The 17,027-nt window shown below is 46.4% G+C and overlaps 1 protein-coding gene across 14 annotated transcripts in view; it reads left to right on the plus strand.

Moving 5' to 3' along the window:
• arid1aa (AT-rich interaction domain 1Aa) overlaps window positions 1-16,140 on the plus strand; it is a 40,837-nt gene extending 24,697 nt beyond the window's left edge. For 7 of the 14 annotated variants that reach the window (XM_080427421.1, XM_080427428.1, XM_080427427.1 and 4 more), the window contains exons 15-24: window positions 650-854; window positions 4,432-4,461; window positions 4,581-4,709; window positions 6,142-6,238; window positions 7,100-7,399; window positions 7,894-8,259; window positions 9,823-10,051; window positions 10,796-10,926; window positions 11,658-13,267; window positions 13,660-16,140. In XM_080427421.1, the coding sequence (XP_080283547.1) occupies window positions 650-854; window positions 4,432-4,461; window positions 4,581-4,709; window positions 6,142-6,238; window positions 7,100-7,399; window positions 7,894-8,259; window positions 9,823-10,051; window positions 10,796-10,926; window positions 11,658-13,267; window positions 13,660-14,455 (3,893 nt within the window). In that variant the 3' untranslated portion in view covers window positions 14,456-16,140. The remainder of the gene's footprint in view (window positions 1-649; window positions 855-4,431; window positions 4,462-4,580; window positions 4,710-6,141; window positions 6,239-7,099; window positions 7,400-7,893; window positions 8,260-9,822; window positions 10,052-10,795; window positions 10,927-11,657; window positions 13,268-13,659) is intronic. The other 7 variants (XM_080427426.1, XM_080427425.1, XM_080427424.1 and 4 more) reach the window with 1 other exon arrangement.
• The last annotated feature ends 887 nt before the right edge of the window (window positions 16,141-17,027 follow it).

The raw sequence follows: 17,027 nt of genomic DNA on the forward strand, positions 1-17,027 counted from the left end.
AATATAGATCCCTCTGGGACCCTGGGCAGCTCAACAAGTATCTAGGGTTCAAGTGGTTAAAAGGGCATTAAAGCAATTTAAAGAAGGAGAATCACTGTGCACAGCAGTTCTATTCTCCCGAGTGCCAGCCGGTACCAGAATAAGCTGAAAACGGTTGTCCAGTTGGCACTATTTATTCATTAAAGGAATGAATAAAAGTAATGAATAAACAGTGTCTGTCTAATATCCTGGTGTGCATTTGGGCCACTCTCGTCTTTTTATCCTGGCATTAAAACATTCATTTATTTTATTGTGTTATCCCCAATATAGCATTTTCCTAAATGAGATAGATAGATAGAAAGCAGAGAAAAGGGCATTTTTCCAAATCCATTGGGGTGAATTTTTTTTTTTTTTTTTTTTTTTTTTTATCACGCTGCTTCACTGGGAGTCAAATGGTGACTCCTAGGTTAGCAAAGAGCGCCATCTAGTGTAAAAACTGAAAACACCAGTACACGTCCTCGGCGGTGTGGGCTTTGGATTGACACACGTCAAAACACGTCATTGGCAGTCAATGAGTTAATGTCTTACTGTACCCTCCGTGCTGTTTACATTTCTGACTAATATAAAGTATTCAATCAATCAATCAACCAATGAAAATGTGCCCCAGCAGTAGGGGAACAGTTCCTGCCTGCCAGCCAGGGACCTAACAGCGGTGTGGGGGACCAGCAGCAGCAGCAGCCTCCACAGCAGCAACAACCTCCACAACAACAGGGACAGGGACCCCCGTTCAACAGAGGGCCCCCAGGGGCCATGGGCAGCATGGGCCCCATGGGGCCCCGGCAGCAGTACCCGTATGGACCAGGCTACGAAAGGAGGTGAGACTTCACTTTTTAATTTCAAGGGCCGTGGATTAAAGTTCTCAGTCATTTGGGATTGCATAGAAGTCACCATGTCTTCAATGGCAGTGGTTCTCAAACGCGGACCCCCATTTGAAAAGATATGCCAAGGACCCCCATAAGAGAAGATTTTTACGTCTCTAGCAGTGAGCACCCCCAGTTTGACATGCATTAGCCTACGAACCCCCATTTAATGGCATTTCTATCTCTGGGACCTCAATTTATATTGTAAAATCAATGCTAATGTAACTCTGAGAGTGTACAAATGGAACCAAATGACCCGTTAGGATCCATTTGGTTTCATTTGTACACTCTCAGAGTTACAGAACCATGAAGGTCCTTTGGTTCCTAACTATCCATCCATCATTTAGCTGGGGACCCCCTGGAACTCCGCCAAGGACCCCTGGTGATCCCCAGACCCCACTTTGAGAACCAATGTTCTATGGAACCAGGTCGTGCCAGCGCAGTGCGACGTGTTGTGAGCTTGTAGATCGGGCTATTTTCGGTTATTCGATTATTTTAAGATTAACGTATTTGAAGTGGTCAAACTAGCGATAGAATACATGTTCAGAAGCGTCTTCCATAAGCCCCGATGGTCTCGGATTTTGTCTTAAAAGCAAAGGTTAAAGCCTCAATAAATATGCAATTTCTTCAATTGGTTGGCTGTATGTATCACAGTTCAGGTTTTTTTGTTCCTTTTTGTTTAATGTTTCAGTCATCATGAGATTTAATTTTGCTTTATTTCATGGGCCCAAGTGTACAAATGGAATCAAATGGACCCATAAGGTAACCTGACACCGTCAAATGGAAGAAGCTTGCGACACACATTTGTTTCACAGCCTACTTCCCATCTGAGACTCTGGTCGCAGAATCGATGACAGACGGTTTTTCTTTTTTTCAAGCTACTAGGCAGGTGATTGGATGATCCCGCCCCTAGCAGCCGCTGATTGGTTCGGACACGCAGTGTTCGGGCAGCCTTACTCCCTACGCAATCCCAGACCTCCCTGAAATCAAATGCAAATGAGATTTCCGGAGGGAGGGGCTTTACCAGGCTACCCATAAGGGTCCATTTGACACAACCATTATAAATGGTGTGTACCAAATGGACCCATAAGGGTCCATTTGGTACACACCATTTATAACACCCTCAAGTGGAGTCCCTGAGTGGGGTCCCCTCCACTTTAGAGAGCCACCTATTGATGGTGAAATGGCTTGTTAATGTTCTACTGTAGGACAATAAGGTTTGGAACGACTGGCAACAGATGTGAAATAATGTGATTATTTTTTTGTATGTGGCATTTGTTTTTTAATTCCTGAACAGTGAATAGTCATGATAGCCGATCTACAAGCTCGCGTTGTGACGGAGCCTGCTCACTGTCACGTTGTGAGCCTGTAGATGTGCTATTTCTGCATTTTTTTTTAGAAAATCATAAAAAGTCCGAAATAGGGACTCTAGGGTTATTGGTGGTTTTACTGGTGAGAATTATTCTAATATTATGAATGTAATCACCATATGTGTAGTCAATACTTTAGGAACGGTCTATTCTAGTGTATTATTTTGGAAAGAACCAATGATATTTTGCTAATTGTAAAAGGCGGGATCTTCCCTTGTATAAACTACTAATTCAACCAAATCAGAAATTAAGCATGTGCTCTGTTTGGAACTACAACCACAAGACACTATGAATGTCTGTGTCAATTCAGCCGAGGGGAATTTGACCAGCATATTAGGTGAATTGGATATAATTTGATAAGCTATGATGCAAAAGGATCACTTAACAAAAGATGTCTTCAGAATCATAATGCATGTTATGATTCCCTCTGGTGTCCGTCTGAATTCTCAAACACTGAACTGGTAGCAAGTATCATTTGGATTTTCCTCTTAATGTTAGCCAAAAGATTTGGTGGAAAAAGGTAAATATAAATTGCATTTCTCCTTAGCTGTGAACTAGCTGTTTTTGTCTATCCTGAGACACTTAACCAGCCATTTTGTTTTCAGGCCAAATAAGCTTTTTGAGAATATAACTCGGTTCTCTGTTGGTTTTAGCCCCTTAAGGAGTGGAGACGGCATTTACCAGCAACACTGTAAATTGACAAATATTTTGGCTTGTGGCGGGTGTTAATTTTCCATCCTGTTACTAAATGAAGTAGTAGTCAGCACTTGCAAATAAGAATGGAACAGCCCCTGGCTTTATTCAGCGCCCGGGGCTCAAAATGCGTCTGTGTCCTTCTGCTGCTGTGCGTTATTTAATGTGTTAACATGCTTACTGTATTTGCAAGTGCTGACGACTTCATTCACTATTTTTGGTGGGGAAAGAAATTCGGACCATGAGATCCTGAATGTACTGTATTATATAAATCAATGGTTCTCAAAGTGGCGTTCGGGGACCCCCAGGGTCCTTGAGAGTGTTCCATGGGGCCCTCAGCTAAATTGTTGACGGTTAAAAAACAAATGGACCTTTTAACAGGTCTGTAACTCCAAGAGTTATAGGCGTCCGTGGCCTAACGCAGTGTTTCTCAAGGGGTTTCACCCCTAGGGGTACGTGGAGGTACTACAGGGGGGGTATGTGAAGGAAAGCGAAACATTTGAATTTTTTATTTTACTGTTGCGTTTAATTTTAAAACATTGACAGACTTTGCGTGAACTTGCTGAAGCAGGTGAAAACCAAATGAAATCTAAAACCTAACTAGCGCAACTGTTATTGAATAGAAAGCAATACTCATTTGCTATTATACGGTTTTATTTTAGAACATACCGACATCAAAACTGGGCCCACTGAAATGTTAGGGTCACAGTTTGAAATAATAAATCTGCTGAGGAACAACTGATTGTTGTTCCTCCCAGTCTCTTATTTGTAATTTAGATTCTTCAAAAAGTGGTTTATCACTCATCCATAGCATCCTATACTAGCTATGGCTTTCTCTTGCAGTATTCTAAGCAAAGAAATGTTTTAGTCGTGCATAGAGTGTACTTGTTTTTTATTATTACTTAAGTGTTAGTAGTTTTTTGTTCTGTCTGTCGTTTCATTGGAGGTTTTGTTACTTGTATGTCGTGCATATGCTTGAAAACCTGGGGATTTCTAATCTGTATTGCCTTTCATTTTGTACTCATGATTCTCCAATAAACCCTATTTAAAAAAAAAAGGGGGCACTTTGATTTAAAGTCAGAGAAAAGCGGTACTGAAGACAAAAAAGTATTTTTTGCGCCGCGATCATTGTTGTTTTTTCCCTCCTGCGCGGTGAAAAGAAAAGCTCATCACAATCCAGCTATTGCCGCCCGCGCGCGCGTGCACAAACGAGCACGCGCGCGAGAATTTCACGGGGGCAGCGCCCGCCTGCCTCACCGCCCCTCAACTTCTCTGCGCTTCCCAAATAATCGCCCGCCTCTCATTGAAAATGAATTACATAGGCGCGTTCGCCCGCTTGCCGTGTGAAAGGACCTTAATGCATGCCAAACTGGGGGGTCCTTGAAATTAAGAAGTTTGAGAACCGTTGATATAAAGGATATATTAATGATACAAAATTATATATTATCATGTTGTTTGTGTTGTTTCAGAGCGGAGCAGGGTCCAGACAGTATAATAGGGTATGGGTCCAGACAGTATAAATGATATATATCATGATGTTTGTGTTGTTTCAGAGCGGAGCAGGGTATGGGTCCAGACAGTATAAATGATATATGCCATGATGTTTGTGTTCTTTCAGAGCGGAGCAGGGTATGGGTCCAGAGGGCAGTATGGTCTCAGGGGCTCCACAGCCAAACCCCATGATGGCTGCCAACGCTGACACCACGGGGATGTATTCACCCAACCGCTTCCCACCACAACAGCCACGGTCAGTTCGCCTGGAAAATCCTCTCCAGCCGTTGATATAGGTTTGATGCCACCAGCAACTGAATAGCCCTTCTTCTTATCAAAGAAATATATATTATTTTTTTCAGGGTTCTTATCGGATTAGAAATGGTATGTCATTATTTGTGACTTATCTACAAGCCCATGCGTTGTGTGCTTGAGTAGATTTTTCGGCGAAGAGATTTGAGTGTTGAGGAGGGAAAAGGAGAGGACCTAGTATAGAGCCCTGTGGGACTCTGGTTTCTAGTGGTAAAATATTCCCTTCTAGTGCTAAAAGATTCCCTTCTAGTGCTAAAAGATTCCCTTCTAGTGCTAAAAGATTCCCTTCTAGTGCTGAAAGATTCCTGTCTAGTGCTGAAAGATTCCCTTCTAGTGCTAAAAGATTCCCTCAAGTACTCGGCTGGGCGATGTTGACACAGTGATCTATATGGGTATAGATATATGGGCCGCTTCGTTGGACAGAGAGGACTGGTAAGATCTACTGTAGCAACGGGGGTGACCTGATAGCCAGGTCATTGGTTAGGGTACATACAACTAGGGCTCCATCAGTTAATTAATCTAAGCCCCACCCACCCCCCATCTTTATTTGGCCACAGACCTCCTTGAGCCAGGGACCTCCACAATATGGCTTTGTGTTATACAAGTTTTTCAAACACTTTCAAGATCTTTAAAACATTGTGAGCTTGTACATCTGATACTTTTGAATAACCAACGTATAAAATGTAGATAAAGTGGTTAAAATGATTGTCATGCTGTATTAACACATTTTGCTCGGGGACCCCCCCCCCGTTCCCACATTGAGAACCACTGATCTAGACTAGAGGTCAAATATGCAGGACAGCCACCACGCGCAGTCAGTTTCTGTCTGTGAATTTGGTCTTCTTGAGTATCAAGAACGTGGACACCATCTATCAAAACCCAAAAGAACATGGTGGCCGCCAAGTGGCACCGTGTTCTATTCGGTTCCTCAAGCTATATAAGAATAAACAAAAATAAGTAGAAGGTCTAAATAACATATCAAACATATTGGTCTTCATAGAAATGTAGGTGATGTTACATAAGAAATAGCCTATCTACAAGCTCACAGCGCACCGTGGCATGTTGTGAGCATGTAGATTGGCATTTTTTTTTTTTATTAAAGATTTTTGAGAATTTGCTAAATAAGTAATTATTTTGGCAATTATTATTATTATTTTTGTGTTCACCTACTTACATGTCCAAAATGGGTACACCAGGTTGAAAGTGATTATGGTCTATATCCCAGTGTGCCATGTGTTTAATTGCCTAGTAACACAATGAGCAGCTCATACAGTATATGTGGCTGTGAGCAGCAGTGACTCTGACTGGGTGAGTAAGCAGTGTGACACCTAACATTTGACCAAGTGGAAGCTGACGGGATCTCCTAATGTTTGCAGGCACGATTCCTATGGTAATCAGTACCCTGGCCAGGGCACGCCCCCTAGTGGCTCATACCCCAATCAGCAGCCTGGAATGTACCCACAGCAACAACCGGTAAGCGATCCGTCTGTCTCTCACACACACACACACACACACACACACCGCACTCCAGTCTCACACCAACGCCGATACGCCGGGAACAAATGATGTCACACTGAAGCTATTCAGTTTTCAAGTATAGGTTTCGTCCTTTGGTGTTGGCACTATTGTTGCGTTTCCTTTTCAAATGGCCTTCTGATGCTATCTGGTTAACTGGATGCTGGGTACTCGTGTGCTGCTTTAAGAGGTTTTAATCTGGGTCACCTGATGCTATTGTCCAGGTGGGGGGTTTCCCCCTAAACCTTTTAGTTTGAGACCCAAAAGATCAATTATTTGGTGTCTCCCCGGGAAAGACACCAAATGTACAAAATACATTACAGCGTTGTTGTCGGGCAGAAACCTTATCTCCATATTCTAACCTTTTGTGTTTTTTCGTAAATTGACGCCCGACTTGATCATGCTACAGCGTCACACAAAAGCATCAAAAGTAGCAGATCCACAAGCTCGGAACGCGGCACGTAGCGACGCGTTTTGAGCTTGTAGATCTGCTACTTAAGCTATTTTTGAATTTGAATCCTTTCCACCCGCCCACGAAGATTGATTGTTCACTTAAGCAAAATACTAAATAGTGGAAATATACGATGGACAACATTTTGAGCTTGTAGATCTGCTATTTTCATTATTAAATAATGTTTTATTCATGGACTTAATTCTTTAATTTATTTTTTAAATTATGAAAATCTTTTGAAATAAAAATAGAAGGGGTTTATTTACTCGCGACAAATTAAATGGGTCCGCGACCCTTTGTTTTTAGGAGCCACTGCTATTGTCTAGACTGTCTGTGGACCGTTATTGTTTGTTTTTCCAAACGTGCAGAACTACAAGCGTCCCGTGGAAGGTGGATACCCGCCAGCCAAGCGCCATGAGGGCGACTATTCCGGGCCTTTCCCCGGCGGGCAGCAGCCACCGCAGCAGCAACAGCAGCAGCAGCAGCCGCCGCAGCAAGGAGGCTCCACTGCGCCCCCCTCAGGCCAGCCGGAGGCGTACAACCAGTACAGTGGCAGCGGCGGGCCCTACCCCGGCCCCGACCGTCGCCCGCCGGGCCCCGGCGGCCAGTTCCCCTTCCCCTTCGGCAGGGAACGGATGCAGGGCGCCCAGGGTCCACCCAATGCCCAGGTAGGGCCGCAAATAACCCATTATTATCTTAGCGATTATTGTTCTATTGATTACTTTTTTCGATTATTCGCTATTTTATACTTTTTAGTGAAAATACCAGATTTAAGAGCTCACTATGCGCCGCATTATTTGTGAGGTTGTAGATCAGCTATTTTCACTTTTTGACTATAATGACATGCCCCAAAATAGGGATTGATTATTAACCCATTAAGACCTGAGAAGATGATTTAGAAATGTCTTCTAAATCCTAACAATTTTTTGAAAGAAAAACCCCCAAAAAAAAATCCTCGTTTTTTCAAAAATAGCAGATCTACAAGTTCATAGCGCGGCACTCGGTGCCGCGCTATGAGCTTGTATATCTGCTATTTTTGAATAGCCAATGACATCTAAAGTGACACAGATGCGTTCCAGGTATTAATGGGTTAATTGATAATGTTTTATGAGTTTTTCCGATTAGTTTCAATTAACTGTTGCACCCCCTACTGGTCACCCAGGGGCCCAACATACCTCCCCAGATGATGCAGCAGGGTCCCGACGGCCCCCAGGGGCCAGGCATGTGGCAGGGGGGACCCCGGGAGATGAACTTCCAGAACTACCCCAACCGGCAGGGCGGCCCGCCGGGGGCCTCCTCCGGGGGACCCCCGGTCCCCGGCGGCGGTTACCCCGGCATGAACCGCTCCGAGGAGATGATGCCGACGGAACAGCGCATGAACCACGAGGGCCAGTGGGGGGGCCCCCAGATGGGCCCCCGGCCGGGGCCCCCCTACGGCCCCGGAGGCGCCGGCCAGCCCATGTCACGCGCCGGCGTGCAGCCCGGCGGCTACCCGTCCCCGCAGGGCGTGCAGAACCACATTCCACAGGTAGGGGGTCGGCTTTTGCCATCATGGAATTTTCGAATTATTGCGCTAACGATTTTAATTGAACATTGGAACGTATGAATCAAAATTACATAACATTTCTGTTTGTCTTTTAACCCATTGAGACCTGAAGCCGATTCTACATGTCTCCTAAATCTCAACAGTTTTCTGAAAAACTTATGTTTCTATATCAGTGGTGCTCAATCTGTTTCATGTCAAGGACCCCCAAAATGATATGTATTTGGCCGTGGACCCCCATCTCAAAATATCTTGTTCCAGGGACCCCCAGAAGCAAAGATTTGAGTAAAAAATGTTCGCTTTAAAAATATGTATTCAAAGATTTGCACACATTTTCACGATTTTTCAAAAATAGCAGATCTACAAGCTCGTAGCGCGGCACTCGGTGCCGCGCTATGAGCTTGTATATCTGCTATTTTTGAATAGCCTAAAGTGTAAAATAATGCTTTTTAGCTCAAATCTAAAAATGACACAGTTCCAGGTCTTAATGGGTTAAGCTTAGTGATCAAAAGTTGCACAGGGCAGTCAGTTATGACGAATAACTTCAATATACAAATGAATGACTGACAATGACCCGTAGCAATAATCAAAATGTGCTATGGCCAAATAAACAAGCCATATAAATAATAATTTCATACTTTGTGCTATGGGAAATCTACGAGCTTTAGTAGAGAGCCTTTAGATCTGCTATTTTGTAAATAAAAATTAAAATAAATGTATGACAACTTGTCAACAGATGAATTTACACAGATGAATGGAAATGATGCAAACATAATTGAAGTCTTTGTTGAGAAATAAACCCTGGCAGGGTGATTAGACCCCGACACGCCTACTTAATAAAGAAATTAATCAGAATCAGTTTTATTGTCACATCACAGGTTTACAGGGTAAAAAAGTGGGTGAAATTCGTTTTTGTACATCGTTCCCATCGCAACGTTAGTTTCCATAGAAAGAAGAGGGGGGGGGGAGAGGAAGAGGGGGTGGGGGACAAGTGGGAAGGAGATCAAAACAAGAGAGCAACAGAAGGCCAGACAAGTTATCTACATATTTACAAAGTACCTGAGATAATAATAAAAAAAAAAGAAAATTAATTAATAAATGTACCCAAAAGTATTATCAAAACGAAGGATTTAGTTACTTACGGTAATGAAAGCAGTCCATTAATTTATGCCAGGTGCGTCCAGTGCAACGTGTCGCCTCGGAAAACAGCGGGTAGTGTTGATAAAATAGAATACATTTCCGGTTACTGCATTGTCTAGTTCTCGCTTCAAATGTTTTCAGAAACATTCTTGAGAGCAATGTTGAGCTGTAAATTACATTGTGCGTTTGTTTACACGGCTGCCATGTTGGATACGGCATAAAATCAAGCAGCGCAGCTGGGTGATCTGAGCCTTTGATTAGACAGATTTGCTATTTGCTATTGAGCTCAGCGGTCATTATTCAGAAATAACACACAGCTGAATTCCGTGATTGACCAATCGGAAGCAAGCATTCAACCAAGCTGTGTAATGCTAATGTAATAAGAGTGACCTTGTCCTGTCCACACAGGTGTCCAGTCCGGCCTCCATGCCCCGGGTCTTGGAGAGCAGGTCGCCCAGTAAATCGCCCTTCATGCACAAGATGCAGAAGGCCGGACCCCCGGTGCAAGCGTCTCACATAGTGCCCCCCGCGGTGCAGTCGCCCCTCATACGGCGGGACATGCCTTTCCCTCCCGGATCCGTGGAGGCCACCCATCCCGTCTTGAAACCACGACGGCGACTCACCGTCAAAGAGATTGGTATGTTATGGCTAGTTGGCTACAACGCACTTGATAAATATTTATAAAACCCACAGACAGAGTAAACCTTTTCACTTTCAAAATCCTGTGAATATATATATATATATAGCTGATCTACAAGCTCACACCGTGTGGCTATGCAACACGTTGTGAGCTTGTGGATCGACTATTTCGACTACTTAAAGGGCAATTTCACCCATTTTCAACCTGTCTTCATATAATTGGTCCTCACTAATGCTCATAATATGGCATAATTTCTGTCTACTCACTCTGTTTCTCATTGGTGGACTGTAAACAGCTCAGAAACCTGCCTACCAGTGACATCATCGATGGGGAATCCAAGCTAATAGAAACTGCAGGCTTTCTATTCCTGGAAAGTTAGCATGCTGAAATAGACGCCATTGTTATCGCGTAAAAAAAATACAAAAAATGGAATCTTGAAAAAAAGAACATTCCTAACAATGATGTCACTGGTAGGCGGGTTTCTGAAGTGTCCATAGCCCTCCTGAGACACAGGCCGAGTAGAAAAGAATTACACAATTGTATCAGGAGCATTAGTAAGGACCTATTATATGAAGATATAATATATAAAATGGGCGAAGTCTTCCTTTAAGGGAGTTTTTTTTAATGAAAAAACTAAAGTTGAATGAATTACGGAGACACCAGGTTTCTGCCCGTCAGCAGCAATATATATATGAACGCACGTTGAATACTCGTGTCTTTTCTTTTGTTTCTATCTGGCAGGAACCCCAGAGGCCTGGCGAGTAATGATGTCATTAAAGTCTGGTCTGCTGGCCGAGAGCACATGGGCTTTGGACACCATCAACATCCTGTTGTATGACGACAACAGCATTCAGACCTTCAGCCTCAACACGGTGGGCACATGATCACACCCCATGCTTATTATTCTGAAAAACTAGTAAACTACCGCGACCAATTCAGATACTTTTTAATATCTATTATTACTGATGGGCTTGAACTTGATCAGCCACAGGGGGTTTAGGGTTGAGTTGAGGGCTGTTGACACCAAGCACTATAAATAACTCTATTTGTTCACCATTGTCTTTGTTATAGTTGCGCTGTGAACTTTCCATTTAGAATGATTTTTTCAAACTGGTGTGAATGGCCCTTTAAAGAGAAAGACATGCTGGCCTCTATGGCAGGGGTCGTTTTTCAGCCCAAGGACCCCCTAGCCGAGAGAGAGAGAGATGAAGCAGGGACCCCCACTACATACTGTATAAAATTGTATTTTCATAGATTTCATAGACCAACATCAAACCTCTTTGCCGAAAATAGCCGATCTACTAGCTCACAACGCCTTGCAGCGTGAGGCGCTGTGAGTTTGTAGATCTGCTATTTTTGGCTTAAGTTCTCTTCCGAATAGGGATAATAGGATTCAAGTTAATGTAAAAAAAAAAAATCCAATCACAAAGATTTGGCGACCCCCCCCCTGCAGTAACTCTGAGGACCCCCTAGGGGCCCCGGACCCCCTGTTGAAGACCCCTGCTCTATGGTATCCAAATGAGTCAAATAAGTTGTTGTGACTGAGAGCTTTAAACCATGTGTATGTTAACAATACTAACGGTCATTTCCTTCCCCTCCACAGTTGCCTGGCCTACTAGAGCTGGTGGTCGAGTATTTCCGACGCTGCCTAATCGAGATCTTCGGCATCCTGCGGGAGTACGAGGTGGGAGACCCCGGCCAGAGGACGCTGCTAGACCCCGACGCCCTGAACCGGGACTGGGACAGCCCGGACGACGAGGACGCGCTGATGGAGGACATGGAGCAGGACGACGAGGAGGACGACGAGGAGGAGGAGGAGAAGGAGAAGGGAGCGGCCGAAGGGCAGCCTCGCGTGAAGGCCGAGGAGGAGCAGCAGCCGTGCTCGGGCTCTCGGACGGAGGAGAAGGCGGAGGACGAGGATAGGAAAGGGAAGGGGTCTTCGTCCGAACAGTCGCGTTCCTCGTCGTCGACGCAAGAGAGACCCAAACAGGCCAGCAAGTTCGATAAGCTCCCTCTCAAGGTGGTACGAAAGAAGGACCCGTTTGCGGCCAACCGCGCCACCCACCACGGCAAGGTGCAGGAGTTCGACAGCGGGCTGCTCCACTGGAGCGCCGGCGGAGGAGACTCCACGGAACACATCCAGACCCACTTCGAACCTCGAGAGGACTTTGTGGAGCCCCGGGAACGGATGCTGGTCCCCATGAAATTCCTGAAGAGAAAATTACCTGAAAAAGAAACGGCAGCGGAGGCGGCGGAAACCGGCGCCCGGGCAGAGGAGGCCAAAGAGCGGCGTCTGGATGAGGATGAGAGGCCAAAGCGGCCAGCGTCCTCGGAGAACGCCTCAGCGGTGGAGAAGGCCTCTACGTCGGCGACACCCTCTACATCGGAGACGTCTGAGAAGGCCTCGGCGTCCGAGAAGATGTCCGAGAAGGCCTCTGCGTCTGAGAAGGCCTCTGCATCTGAGAAGGCCTCTGCGTCCGAGAAGATGTCCGAGAAGGCCACTGCGTCTGAGAAGGCCTCGACGTCTGAGAAGGCCTCAACGTCCGATAAGATGTCTGAGAAGGCCTCTGCGTCTGAGAAGGCCTCTGTGTCTGAGAAGGCCTCTGTGTCTGAGAAGGCCTCTGTGTCTGAGAAGGCCTCTGCGTCTGAGAAGGCCTCTGCGTCTGAAAAGGCCTCTGCGTCTGAGAAGGCCTCTGCGTCTGAGAAGGCCTCTGCGTCTGAGAAGGCCTCTGCGTCTGAGAAGGCCTCAACATCTGAGAAGGCCTCAACATCTGAGAAGGCCTCGACGTCCGACAAGACGTCCGAAAAGGCCACGACGTCCGAGAAAGCCTCGGCGTCGGAGAAGGCCTGCACGTTAGCCAACAACAGTGAGGAGAAGAAAACGGACGCCGACACCAAGCAGTCGGAGAAAGAGATCTCCAAAGGCCAACAGGAGATCAGCAGCATCAGCGCCCTTCCCGCGTTCGGCGGCAGCGACCTGGCCCTGCTGCCGTCGTCCCGCCGCCTCGGCACCATCCTGGAGGACGAGCCGCACAGCAAGGACGAGGGCCCACTCATCACGCTCGCCCACTGGCAGGACTCTCTCGCCCGCCGCTGCATCTGCGTGTCCAACATCATCCGCAGCCTCTCCTTCGTCCCGGGCAACGACCACGAGATGTCCAGGCATCCGGGGCTGCTGCTGCTGCTCAGCCGCCTCATCCTGCTCCACCACAGGTAGGCCCCGCCCACAATCATTACGTAATCGCCCCACCGCAGTTATTTGAGATGAATCGCAATTGTTTTTGCACGATCGTCGGCATTGATTCCGTTCATCTGCATAAATTCATCTGTTGAAAATGTTTAATTTTCAATAATAACGGAAGAAGCTACAAGCTCATATTTAATCATTTAGTAAAAATATTAAATATGGCTTATTTTGGCAATGGTGCATAATTTATTTGGATTATTGGCATACTGGTCATTTTCAGTAATTTCTTTGCATATTGTACTTTTTTTTTTTTTTTTTTAAGCATTAAAGCCATACAGATTTTTTTTTTTCAATTTTGCAATGAAAAAACCCAATTAAATCGTTAATCGCAATTATTTGTACGACAAATAACCCACAGGCACCCCGAGCGGAAGCAGGCCCCGCTCACATACGAGAAGGACGAGGAGTCCGACGAGGGCTCGACCCAGCGGGACGAGTGGTGGTGGGACTGCCTGGAGCTGCTGCGGGAGAACACGCTGGTCACCCTGTCCAACATCTCTGGCCAGCTGGACCTCTCCATCTACTCCGAGAGCATCTGTCTGCCTCTGCTGGACGGCCTCCTCCACTGGGCCGTCTGCCCCTCGGCCGAGGCCCAGGACCCTTTCCCCACGCTGGGCCCGCACAGCGCCCTGTCGCCCCAGAGACTGGTCCTGGAGACCCTCAGCAAGCTGAGCATCCAGGATAACAATGTGGACCTCGTCCTGGCCACGCCGCCCTTCACCCGGCTGGAGAAGCTGTACGGCATCCTGGTGCGGCTGATCGGGGACCGGAAGGTGGCCGTGTGCCGGGAGATGGCCGTGGTGCTGCTGGCCAACCTGGCCCAGGGCGACAGCATGGCGGCGCGCGCCATCGCCGTCCAAAAGGGCAGCGTGGGCAACCTGCTGGGCTTCCTGGAGGACAGCCTGGCGGCCACGCAGCTCCAGCAGAGCCAGAGCTCTCTGCTGCACCTCCAGGGGATGCACTTCGAGCCCACCAGCCCGGACATGATGCGGCGAGCGGCCCGGGCTCTGCACGCCATGGCCAAGGTGGAGGAGAACCACTCCGAATTCACACTATACGAGTCCCGGCTCCTCGACCTCTCCGTGTCCCCACTAATGAACACACTGGTGTCCCATGTCATCTGTGATGTACTCTTTCTGATTGGCCAGTCATGACAGCTGTAGGGAGCTGAGGCTCCACCTTCTTAGGGGTTTTTAAAATCCCTGCCCCCCAACCCCCACCCCATGTCTCTCTCTCTCTCTTCCCCCCCCGGTGACCTGGCTTGTATGTGTAAAAGGGGCAGGGAAAGCTCAAGTGACTCTTTTTAATTTATGCAAAACCCTTCAGATTCCATTCTCTGAGCCCTCCCCAGGCCTGTCCTCGTTTAGAGGCGGGCCAGTCACAGAGCTGCAGTGGATTAACCAACCAGAGAGACTCCCAACAGCCACAACAACAACAACAACAACAACTTGGATCGTGAACGCCAACCAGACAATGTCGGAGCAGAACGGCAAAGGTTTAGGAGACCGTGCCGCACTTGTGTGTGTGTGGGGGGAGAAGGTCGGGGGGGGAGGGGGTAAAAGTACTTTTTAATAAAAGATAAATAAATGAATTAAATAAATAGCTGAAAAACAAAAAAAAGAGAAAACTGTTAACCAAAGTTGCTGTCTCGTTTACAGTGAGTTTTGGGAGGCTTAACGTTGTGCCCCAGCTCTCCCCTTGAAGGGGCACAGTGAGTCTGTAAACTGGTTTTCTGTTTCTGAGGCGAAAGCAGAACTGATGAGTGGCCAACTGGTTCTGGTTGCTGTTCAACTGGATCCCCACCAGTCAGCCTCTACGATAGACAGCCTGCTGCTCAAGCAGACAACCTTCACCGGGGAGGCCTGTGCAGTGTGCAGTAGATTGTAGGACATTTTCTGTACCGTACTGCTCTTTTGAGTGTAAGCATTCTGTAACACGAGTTCTCTCTCTCTCTCTCTCTCTCTCTCTTTCACACACACACACACACATATACACACACACACACAAACAAACGCGCGCAGAGAAGGGCGACGACGGCGCAGCTCTCCCTAGACGTTTCGAGGTCGTTTTTTTTTCTTTTTTAGTTTGGTGTTCAAGAGAGAAAAAACTAAACAAAAAAACTAAACAAAAAAAAAAGGTCTTTCTTCCCCCAAAGTTATAAAGACAAAAAAAAAACTACGACCGGACGACGACGACAACAACAATCCTTACCTCCTCTCTTTATCCCTTGATTGTATGAGATACCCTTGACGGAAAAAGAAGTCCCCCTCCCCCCCCCCCCTTCTACACCCCCCGAGGACTGGTTTTCAACTTGGGATAACAGCTTTGCTGTGGTGTATATATGATGTTGTACATTACACTTCTTTCTGTGTCCGTCCTCTTCTCTGTCTGTGTCACTATTTCCTCTACAAACACACGCTACTGACGGGGGGGCATTGATCGAGGGCCCACGCAAAAAAAAAGAAGCCCCGATTCGTACTTCGTCGGACGGCAGCGGCGGCGGCGCGCGCCGGAATCAGGCCGACCTATACAAGCGGATGCGAAGCGTTGTGAGCTTTGTGTAGGTCGGGGCGCTTTTTCCTGCGTGCGGCTTCGTCGTGTGACGGAGCATAAATTGAGGGCGTAAATAAAGCCTTTTTGGTTCCTGAACTCTGGTTCCGGGTCCCACTACAATCCCCACAACCTCCCTCTCTGCGCTGATGGACCCTTTCCTCCGGTCTGTCTCTCGCTCTTTCTCTCTCTCTCTCTCTCTTTTCACAGCTCCTTAGTACGGCAGACACGGCTCGAACCCTGTTAATCTCCTGGTACAAAAATGAAAAATAAACCCTAGATGAAGTTACGTTTGACAATTTTTCTCCGGTTAATATGGATTCTCTGCATATTTGTATTTCAAGACTTATGTAGCTAAAGACATCATGTAAATTCCTCCCTTTCCCCCTTTTTTGGCTCAATGAATATCATTTATTCAGTATGAAAATCTTTATACTATATGTTCCACGTGGTAAGAATTAAATGTACATTAAATCTTCCTAAGATGTTTAACGGCGTCATTCCTCTGGTCGTGTTTCTGGGGCATGATGGTGTACTTTTTTTTTTTCTTTCTTTTTTTTTCTTCTGGATCATCCGGACCAGAGCCATATAAGGAGAGTTGTGTCACCTCCGTTCACTTCATCGGGCCAGTCTTCTACAGAGCCTTCTATTGGCCAATAGTGACAAAGCCCTGAACCGGAAGTTTACGGAATGCACTGGAGTCACGTTTGTCACTACTTCGAGTTTACATGAACCACGTGACCAGCGCTGTTTCTGCCCCCTCATTGCCCCATCATTGACGCAACTCTCCAATAGAAGGCTCTGGTTCCGGATACAAGGATAATATCTGGGAATTACAAGATCGATAACTTCATGTGCATGCATTTTTATTTTCTGAGTTTCCACTAACCTTGAGCTGACTATTCAGAAGTACACAGCCCAGTCACATTTTAAAGGGATAGTTCACCCAAAACAAATCTTTTTTTTCTATCGATTAGTCACCCCATGGAGACTTGAATTCATGGATATTTTTTTGTTTTTGTCGCATTCCTAAGCCACTGATTTGATGACCAGATGTCCGGTAGGAGACACAAAGGGAGACTCTTTGTGTCTCCTACCGGAACCGCTGCCGGTCATCAAGTTCTTAGCTTAGGAATGCGACAAAACAATATCCATGAATTCAAGTGTCCATGGGGT

The sequence above is a fragment of the Gymnoscopelus braueri genome, assembly GCF_963280865.1.
Source record: "Gymnoscopelus braueri genome assembly, chromosome: 4".
NCBI classification, from domain to species: domain Eukaryota; kingdom Metazoa; phylum Chordata; class Actinopteri; order Myctophiformes; family Myctophidae; genus Gymnoscopelus; species Gymnoscopelus braueri.